General features: G+C 33.5%; 1 protein-coding gene across 2 annotated transcripts in view; it reads right to left on the reverse strand.

The window, feature by feature from the left end:
• Positions 1-10,310, reverse strand: part of LOC139481672 (metal cation symporter ZIP14-like) — a 50,462-nt gene extending 40,152 nt beyond the window's left edge. The window contains exon 1 of one of the 2 annotated variants that reach the window (XM_071265129.1): positions 9,793-10,310. In XM_071265129.1, coding sequence (XP_071121230.1) covers positions 9,793-10,074 — 282 coding nt within the window. In that variant the 5' untranslated portion in view covers positions 10,075-10,310. The remainder of the gene's footprint in view (positions 1-9,792) is intronic. The other variant, XM_071265128.1, reaches the window with a different exon arrangement.
• Between the last annotated feature and the right edge of the window lie 581 nt (positions 10,311-10,891).

The raw sequence follows: 10,891 nt of genomic DNA on the forward strand, positions 1-10,891 counted from the left end.
TCACTGCATTGAAGACCCATTTGGTGGCTTTTGGCTGTTGTCTGCTCTTGTGTCAGGTTGTTGTCTCTTTGACACCTTCCCCAGTTCCATTTTCAATTTTAATTTTACATATACATGTAGGTTTATTTATGCTTAATTAACTTTTAATGATTTCAGCAGGTTTTTTATATTTTTATATATCTTATACATGAATGATGATACATGTACAAATGGGATGAGAAGCTACTCCTCATTAAGGTTCAATACACATATTTGTTTATTGGTTTCTGTGATAAGTGACTGAGGGATAAAAGTTCTAAATCTACTGACTACTGTACATGTACTTATACATACATGTAGTACAAATGTATAGACTATCAGGAGAAGCCATGCACTTAATGGGTTACTTAATTTGACAGTTTGCACAGGTAGCTGAACTTCCTGTTCATGGAAGAATTATGAATTTACCAGTATTTCAAAGGCAGAAATTGCTGTTTTTTTCGCGATTAAAACAGCAGGGCGTCTAAGGGATGACAGAAAAAAGGCACGGGCATCAATAAAATAGGGGGCGCTGTGCCCGGTTAAAACTTTGTAGCTAGAACACTGTCATTCACTGACAGAGTTTTGTCGAATGAATTGTACATTTGATGAATACATAAATATGCATGTACAAATGTATACTGTATTTTATGAAAAAGAAGGTAGTGTAAATGGTAGTGTATTGTCAATGATTGTACACTGTAAACAAACTTATTTTTGGGGATACTTTATTTCAAGATTAGCCCTTTCTATTCCTTCTACAAAAATGTAGCTGCAAATGACTTAATTTCACGATTTTCAAATTAACTCAAAGTAGTTGAATACATGGAATAAGGAATAATCTAAGTGTTACATATTCACGACAAGTTATATTCATATTTATTTTCAAAAAGGCAATAGTTATATTTTGAAAGATTTATGCTACAGAATAATTCCACTAAGTTAAGGCTTTCCCTGAGTCCTCTTTTGTTTTCTTTCTAAACAAAATGTGTCAGCTATATCATGTATAAATTGTAAAGATGATCAATAACTCCAACTAAATCAATTTGTGAAAAATGTCTTCACAAAGAAAATGTAAACAGTGGAAAGTAAAAAATATGTTAAACAGATATATAATGTTAAGGAGGGGTAATTGCGAAAAATACCAGTCGAGAGAATGTTTAATTTCAAGAGCCTTAAGGCAAGGGAGTGAAATTCATTCTCAAGATGCAAACAATAACTTTAAGTCTGAAACATTTTTACTTATTTCCTGTTTATTCTGTTGGTACAATGTACATATACATTCATGTATATATAATGATGTGAAAGTACATGAATACTTAAGCTTGTGTAAGCATTTGTAAATGTTGTACTCATCACAATGTAAATGACGTATTTAAAGTTTTATATTTGAATTTATTCTTATCTGAAGCTTAATTTTCATTTAAAGTAAAGAAAAGCAGCATAATTTGAAAAATATTTAAAAACAAGAATGTGTCCATAGATGCCCCACTCGCACTATCACTGACTATTATTTTCTTTGTTCAGTGGACCCTGAAATTGGGGTCAAAACTCAAATTTGGCATTAAAATTTGAAAGATCATATCCTCATCATGTGTACTTAGTTTCAAGTTGATTTGACTTTGATCAACTATATTGAAAACTACCTTGACCAAAAACTTTAATCTGAAGCACAGGACAGACGGACGAAAGGTGGGATGAACAAACAGACCTACAGACCGGAAAACATAATGCCCCTCTACTATCATAGGTGGGGCATAGAAGCTACATGCAATCTCAAAGGCAGGGCTAGATTTGTAAGTATGCTATTACCCCGGTATGTACACTGTGTACAAACCAAAAAATGCAGTGATTCCATAGAAATTGAACATGTTGAAAGGGATAATCATATATAGATGGCCTCTTTTGGTTTTTTTTTAGGTCTCTGTTTTGAGTATATATTTCGATCTTAAATAATGTAATACAATGTAATACCTGAATACATTTATCTAGCATTGTCTATTGGTAACATGCCCTATTTTTAGCAAAATATTTGTAATGAAACCTCTGACAAGAAATGGAAAGTACATGTATATGTCTAATTTACAACCAGTTTTCTGTAGTTTAACATTTTTTTTCAGGTACATGTATATAATTGTGCTATCCATTTTACACAAGATTCCTGAGCAGATTAACAAAAATGGAAATGATTAAACATTGTAAAATAAAGTTAAATTGAATTGAAAATGTAAAAATGTAAAAGAAAGATACATTTTGTAATACATGTACTTGTACATTTATTCAATTCATGAGATATTAACAGTAAAAATGTTACCCTTAGTGTTATTTCTAAATTCTATACATGTACTTCATTGTACTTATTCACAGTATTATAAAATTTCACCTGTTTTTAATATTTTAATGTTACAAAATAATATTGCTTGTGGCGCCGGTTGTCAATGATCGTTCAGCCCCAGTAAGCCTGGGATGATTATGAATGTTAAAGAGAACAATGTACTTGATCAATTGATAATCTTATTATCTACCAAAGGAAACAGTTCAAGGTCAGGTTATTTCATACAATGATCAAAATGTAGAGGTTTAGGTGTATTATTACTAATTTGCCTACTACATGCATCATTTGCCATTACACGTACATGTACATTTATACCACACAGTTGATAAACTACAAACATGACAAAATGTACCCTTGATTTCTTTGACTGTCAAACATCCAAGCAACTACATCATGTACATGTATGACAAAGTTTAAATAAATTAATTAGCCAATTAACAATGATTAAAAAAAAACATAACTGAAAGAGTTGAATTGAATTCTTGAGTTTCAGTTGAATCCTTGAGTAACGGTCATACATTTGTACATTTGTGTACATGTACTGCTAGTATGAAGTCACACAAATGTACTTACAAAAGAGTAATTTTTGCCATGGATTTTTCTCGTTACATGTTTTATATAATGAGGGAAAAGAAAATGACGCTAAGACATGTAAGAAACAAATGGCAAAATCATTTATATTACTGATAAAAATGAATGTACATGTATTTATTGTGTTTATGGGGGCATGCAAATGCAAATGAATTCCAGAAGAATATTTGTAAAATGATGATTATTAAACATTGTTAATTAAAAACATTACAAAAATTAACTTTCCATCTGTTCATATGGAACAAGAAATTATAGTTATTATAAAAACTAGAGGCTCTCAAGAGCCTGTATCGCTCACCTGATTCTACTTGGGTTTTTGAAATCATATATAAAAATATAAAATTTGGCTAAAAGTGACAACACAACCTCATTTATCAAGGAAAGGAACATGTTTAATTTCATTCAAAAGTCCCCCACTGGCGGCCATCTTGGATGACGGATCGGCTACAAAGTAACAACACTTGGTCAGCACCTCATAAGGAACATTCATGCCATGTTTGGTTTTATTCCATTCAGTGGTTCTCTAAAAGAAGTCATTTGTATGCATTTCCCATAGGGTCCTATGTTAAACTAAGTCCCCTGCTGGCGGCCATCTTGGATGATGGATCGGCTACAAAGTAACAACACTTGGTCAGCACCTCATAAGGAACATTCATGCAATGTTTGGTTTTATTCCATTCAGTAGTTCTCTAAAAGAAGTCATTTGTATGCATTTCCCATAGGGTCCTATGTAAAACTAAGTCCCCGCTGGCGGCCATCTTGGATAATGGATCGGCTACAAAGTAACAACACTTGGTCAGCACTCCATAAGGAACATTCATGCTATGTTTGGTTTCATTCCATTCAGTGGTTCTCTAAAAGAAGTCATTTGTATGCATTTCCCATAGGGACCTATGTTAAACTAAGTCCCCTGCTGGCGGCCATCTTGGATGATGGATCGGCTACAAAGTAACAACACTTGGTCAGCACCTCATAAGGAACATTCATGCAATGTTTGGTTTTATTCCATTCAGTGGTTCTCTAAAAGAAGTCATTTGTATGCATTTCCCTTAGGGTCCTATGTTAAACTAAGTCCCCCGCTGGCGGCAATCTTGGATAATGGATCGGCTACAAAGTAACAACTCTTGGTCAGCACCACATTAGGAACATTCATACCATGTTTGATTTCATTCCATTCAGTGGTTCTCTAAAAGAAGTCATTTGTATGCATTTCCCATAGGGTCCTATGTTAAACTAAGTCCCACGCTGGTGGCCATCTTGGATGCTGGATCAGCTACAAAGTAACAACACTTGGTCAGCACCACATAAGGAACATTCATGCCATGTTTGGTTTCATTCCATTCAGTGGTTCACTAGAAGAAGTGATTTGTATGCATTTCCAATAGGGTCCTATGTTAAACTAAGTCCCGCGCTGGCGGCCATCTTGGATAATGGATCAGCTACAAAGTAACAACACTTGGTCAGCACTCCATAAGGAACATTCATGCTATGTTTGGTTTCATTCCATTTAGTTGTTCTCTAGAAAAAGTCATTTGTATGCATTTCCCATAGGGTCCTATGTTAAACTAAGTCCCCCGCTGGCGGCCATCTTGGATGATGGATCGGCTACAAAGTAACAACACTTGGTCAGCACCCCATAAGGAACATTCATGCTATGTTTGGTTTTATTCCATTCAGTGGTTCTCTAAAAGAAGTCATTTGTATGCATTTCCCATAGGGTCCTACGTTAAACTAAGTCCCCGGCTGGTCGCCATCTTGGATGATGGATCAGCAACAAAGTAACAACACTTTGTCAGCACCTCATAAGGAACATTCATGCCATGTTTGGTTTCATTCCATTCAGTGGTTCTCTAAAAGAAGTCATTTGTATGCATTTCCCATAGGGTCCTATGTTAATCTAAGTCCCCCGCTGGCGGCCATCTTGGATGATGGATCGGCTACAAAGTAACAAAACTTGGTCAGCACCCCATAAGGAACATTCATGCTATGTTTAGTTTTATTCCATTCAGTGGTTCTCTAAAAGAAGTCATTTGTATGCATTTCCCATAGGGTCCTATGTTAAACTAAGTCCCCTGCTGGCGGCCATCTTTGATGATGGATCGGCTACAAAGTAACAACACTTGGTCAGCACATCATAAGGAACATTCATGCCATGTTTGGTTTCATTCCATTCAGTGGTTCACTAGAAGAAGTCATTTGTATGCATTTCCAATAGGGTCCTATGTTAAACTAAGTCCCCGCTGGCGGCCATCTTGGATAATGGATCGGCTACAAAGTAACAACACTTGGTCAGCACTCCATAAGGAACATTCATGCTATGTTTGGTTTCATTCCATTCAGTGGTTCTCTAGAAGAAGTCATTTGTATGCATTTCCCATAGGGTCCTATGTTAAACTAAGTCCCCAGCTGGGGGCCATCTTAAATGATGGATCGGCTACAAAGTAACAACACTTGGTCAGCTCCCCATAAGGATAATTCATGCTATGTTTGGTTTTATTCCATTCAGTGGTTCTCTAAAAGAAGTCATTTGTATGCATTTCCCAAAGGGTCCTATGTTAAACTAAGTCCCCGGCTGGCGGCCATCTTGGATGATGGATCGGCAACAAAGTAACAACACTTGGTCAGCACCTCATAAGGAACATTCATGCCATGTTTGGTTTCATTCCATTCAGTGGTTCTCTAAAAGAAGTCATTTGTATGCATTTCCCATAGCGTCCTATGTTAAACTAAGTCCCCTGCTGGCGGCCATCTTGGATGATGGATCGGCTACAAAGTAACAACACTTGGTCAGCACCTCATAAGGAACATTCATGCCATGTTTGGTTCCATTCCATTCAGTGGTTCTCTAGAAGAAGTTCAAAATGTAAATTGTTAACGACGACGACGACGGACGCCAAGTGGTGAGAAAAGCTCACTTGGCCCTTTGGGCCAGGTGAGCTAAAAATGAAAAAAGATAGTTGTTCTTATTAGTCCGAGCTCAGACATACATAGTACATGTATATATATTGTAACGTGTTCGCAAACCGGTGAGAACCTTTCTAACCAACCAAACCAACTACCAGACCAGACAGACACCAACAACGAACCAAAAGAATTTACGGGAAATATGAAGGCTCAGAATACATGAAATAATTACTAATACTGCTACTGTATACTGCATATCACACAAATATAGTTTCTAGGTCAGCGCCAAGTCTTTTATGTGTGTGTAAGTCGGATGGATTTTTATATGTAATGTAATCAAGTATCAGCTCAGTCTTTAGTTTGATGTTCTGAATGGAAACACAAAATAGTTTCAAGTGTATAATAACTTTTATTCACCAGACAATAATATTAAAAACAACTGGAACATGGATTAACAGCAATAAATCTCTTAAAACAACAATCAACAATTAACAATAGTCCGTATAGATTAAACGAACATAAGATAATACTATAAAACAGCTACACCAAAAATCAACATTCAGGTAACACAGATTATATCAGCAACTCTCCATATAAATACATGTACAATACTACACAAATAAATAAGCCCCTATTTCGTAACTCTCTTTTTATATTATAAAAAGATATATAAACACTGCCACCCTACTATTCGAAACAAACGGTCACTTTTGCCGAGTAAACGCACCTTTCCTATTTAAAGTTAAAATTCGTTATTAAACTTTATTCTCAAAACTTAGAATCTTTAGAAAACAAGAACGCTATTTAAATTCTGCCTCCGTTTAAAACTGGAAACTGAAACGATTATATATGAACTGCATAAATAGTTATATTGCATATATAGTGCAATATACAGGAACTAAACTGCTGCTTTAGAAAAACTGTACCTTGAAAGTTAAGAGACACGTAAATAAAGCTGCTAGCCGGCGGTAGGGACAAGCTGGAACTGACGTAAAATACTATGAATCTTACGCTAGTGTTGTTGTTTCGCGTGAGAGAAATTCCAAATATGGGTGAAACCAATGACCAAATAAGGAAACTTCCTTATAAGGTACATATCTTTGCACTAAACGTCTGATCAAATGACGTCATGACAGCCCAATTGCTGTGAAAAGATGCGCAACGTCGGTGCAAAAATAGTTCATAAGAACTTATTACAATAATCAGAATAAAACTCTCTTCTACATAAACCTTACATAAAATACTCTAACATTAATCCCTATTTTGAAAAACATACAAAAATATAACTAAAACATGTCCCGAACAGTCTACAAATTATTCGATTTCTATTGTCACTATATTTATAATAATACTCGTGACTTCTGGTAAAAGCGAAAGTGAAAGTAACGTAAAATTAATCAAAAGCTGCCGGTAAGAAAACACGTTTTCTGTCATTCTGGAACATACAATATTAAAACGATCAAACCATGAATAGGTAATAATGAAATAAAATACACACATTTACTGCTTTAATAAAATAATACAAAGTAGGGTTGGAAGAACTATAGCCAAAACTATGTAGACAATATCAATAAAAATTTAGGCACAGTTATTTGTCAAAAACGTCACATTATATATACAGAACATTGTATATAAGACAAGTCTGTTTTTTTTGTTTCTGACTTAGAAGTTAAATCAAGCATTTGTGTTTACCATTATTTTAGAAAAAAAGTCACACAAATGTGTTTTCATGGTGTTTTAAGAAGCATAAAATGACATGAACAGATGAATGACTTTTTGTAAATTATTAAATCTTCCTTTTTCAAAACAAACTTCCTTTCAAACAGTCAACGCATTATATAGCTTCATATGTAGTTATGTACAAATATATATGTTAAGAAGAGAGACACAAGAGACCAAATGAACATAGAAACTCATAATTCGATACTATTAAACATGCTGACAATGCCATGGCTAAAAAAAGAAGAAGACAAACACAACATACAAATGTAGAACATGTAGAAAACTGAGCAACATAGTGAACATACATCATCATGAAAACCCAACCAAACACTGAGGGTGATCTCAGGTGCTCTGGAAGGGTAGGCAGATCCTGCTCCAATTGTGTTGCTCATGTAGATACAAACCCAGTGATACATTTACATCTAATTTGGTACATTATTGGTTACATCTGGAGGGTAAGGACTAGATTGTAGCTACAACAATTTGAACATATTCCTTGTCATCCTTGAAACAGATCAACCAACTCATGATGTAATCTGTCACCCAACTCTTCTTTTAATATATAAAATACAATACAACATGAAGAAAAAGTCAGAACAAAATGACTTACATTTGTACAATGATACATTTTTTACTTTAAAATTGTAATCAATTACACTGTAACAGCTGATTAATGATAACAATTACCCCAAGTCTGCTTTGGCCATACTGGTAACAAGGTTGGGCGGTAAATACCACCCCCGGTATTTACCAGTGGTATTTGCCGGTATTTACCGCCCCGGACAATACTCCCCAAGTGGTCAATACTGGCAAATACTGGTCGATTCAAATTTCCATGGTTGTTTTTACTATTAATTGAAGTAAAAACTTGATAAAAAGTCAATTATACTTAAACTTTAATCTTTATGAATGTGTCAGCTTATAAAAGTAATGAATTTGATATGTTTTATTCATTTATAACACTTATTCCTACTGATTTAAAATTTAGTTATCATGAATTTGATATTGTACATGCTTAAGATATACATAAAATTTTACATATTATTTCAACATTTATAAATCAATAAATTTTTTATTCAAAATGTAGGATTTTACAGGTAATTAAAATTTAAGGTAAATGAAGTTACATGTGTCTTTTTACCTATCACCTGGCATTGCTAGGTGTGAAAATTTAATTACTAAAACAACAGCCACCAATAAAAGTTGACAGTACATGGGTTGAAAGTAATAAAAGTGATATATGAAGACTCCCTTAAACAATAAATTATTTCCTGTCTATTTAACTGTGTGACAAAACCTTCTTTATGCTGGAAATAGAAATTTTGAAGCAGGGACAAAAAGTTTTGATCTTTTACTATGATATTATGTACACATTAATCAATATAGATCCCTGTTTGAATTTACAATAGAAATAGATTTGAAAGCATTAAAAATTATTTGAACACTTCCTATATTTAATTATTTATAGTAATTATAATTGAGTAAAGAGCAGTTTTTATAGTAATGACAACTCAAAATTTCAATCGACCACTATTTGCCAGTATTTGCCAGTATTTCCCGGTACATACCGGTATTTACCACTGGCATGGTCAATACTAGTATTGACCGCTTTTTTGCCAACCTTGACTGGTAATGTGGCAGAAACGGTAGCAACTAAATAGCCAACTCTCAACAGGTTCTGTGGCCTACTGTTAATTAGTCCAATAATATATATATATACCTTTGCATATATTCCCTATTTAATGTTTTCATGCTGATATTTTCATTTTTATTTTTTTTGTCTATCGGTGGCACATTGTCAATGATAATAAAAAAGAAAAAGATAAATAGCAGAATCAGTAAATAGAAATAGAAAATAATGCCCCTGAGTTCATATATTATAGGACTAACTGTAAATGTCTCATAAAGCACAAAATTACTTCAATGTGTATCTACAAAAATGTATTGAGTGTTACACATTTTACAATTACATGTCTATATGATACATTGTATCATGTATATCTTCCCTGCTTTTGCATGTGCATGCATAGAAGTAGTCCAACATAATTATGTCTTGCAAGGCTATTTTTTTTCTTTCTGGGACACCTTTTGTAGACAGCATAATTATTGAGATTAGTATAAAAGTATAACTTTACTTGACTCACCTGCATTTATGACATTTCTTTTTTGTTTCAGAAATGTGAAAAATATTTTTCAAAAAGATTACATAAATTTCAACTTACATGTTTTAAAACACATTCTTTTCTCTCGTCATTGTTAGTCAAACTGGTACATGATGTAAAATTGTTGGTGTTATTTGTGGTTGATAGTAAACTTGTGTTATATAAAACAGTTTGTAATTTATTTAACGTGACAGTTTCCTTCCCACTTATATTGTACATAAAGTCTGACAAAAATATCCGTGATGTGTTTGAAATACACTGTCCATTCAAACATAAAACGTTGAATACTATCAATGTAAATAGTAAACAACATAAGCCTGACAAGGTGAACGAGTTCGTCATCACGTACTATTATTTCCTATTATCCAATAAGTTGTAAAAACAAAAACTTCGTCTATAATGTTAATAATTAGAGCAGTGTTTACTGAATAGAATTTAACCTTCCTTCCTTTGTTTTATATTAGTTTTAAGCTTCTTCGTTTTATTTCATTTTTCTGAAGCGTGTCCTTCTCTTAACAATCAATGTCATCAACAAACTTGAAACCAATCCATGATTCAGTGATCGTAAGCGCATGTCTAACCCAGAATTGAATTATAAATAAAAATGTTCCTGAAAGAAAAATCCGGAATGAGGCTCCATACGGGTGTAATTTTTCAGTCAAAGTATATATGTGCAGGAAATTTTCTGTATTTAGTTTTATTTGTAATGACGAAAGCAATAACTTTTTTTTAACTTACAAATTTTAAAGGAGACGATGAAAAGGAGGAGGAATTAGATTTTTTTTTAAAATGATTGTGAAACGGATAAATCGTTATGCTCCTTTTTTGCTTTAATGTTTTCTGCCATACATTGTCTGTTTTATACATTATGTAGTATGTTCACAAGGTCTTGTCTTATCAGAGATTTAAAAAGGCTCCTACAAAAAGAAATATCCACATGTTGGCAAAACCAAGGATTCTTATATAATATATCTTTGGTATAACAAGAGACATATATATAATGTCTCTAGCCAAACTGACATAAAATGGAACAAAATTTGTATAGTAATAGGCTTTACAAATCCTTTCATGGAACAGACATGTAAATAACATTACCGCTGCAGCCACACAAAATTAAGCTATACTTTATTTTGAAAGATAAATTTGTGGTAAATACAAA

The sequence above is a fragment of the Mytilus edulis genome, chromosome 7, assembly GCF_963676685.1.
Source record: "Mytilus edulis chromosome 7, xbMytEdul2.2, whole genome shotgun sequence".
In the NCBI taxonomy this organism is placed as follows: domain Eukaryota; kingdom Metazoa; phylum Mollusca; class Bivalvia; order Mytilida; family Mytilidae; genus Mytilus; species Mytilus edulis.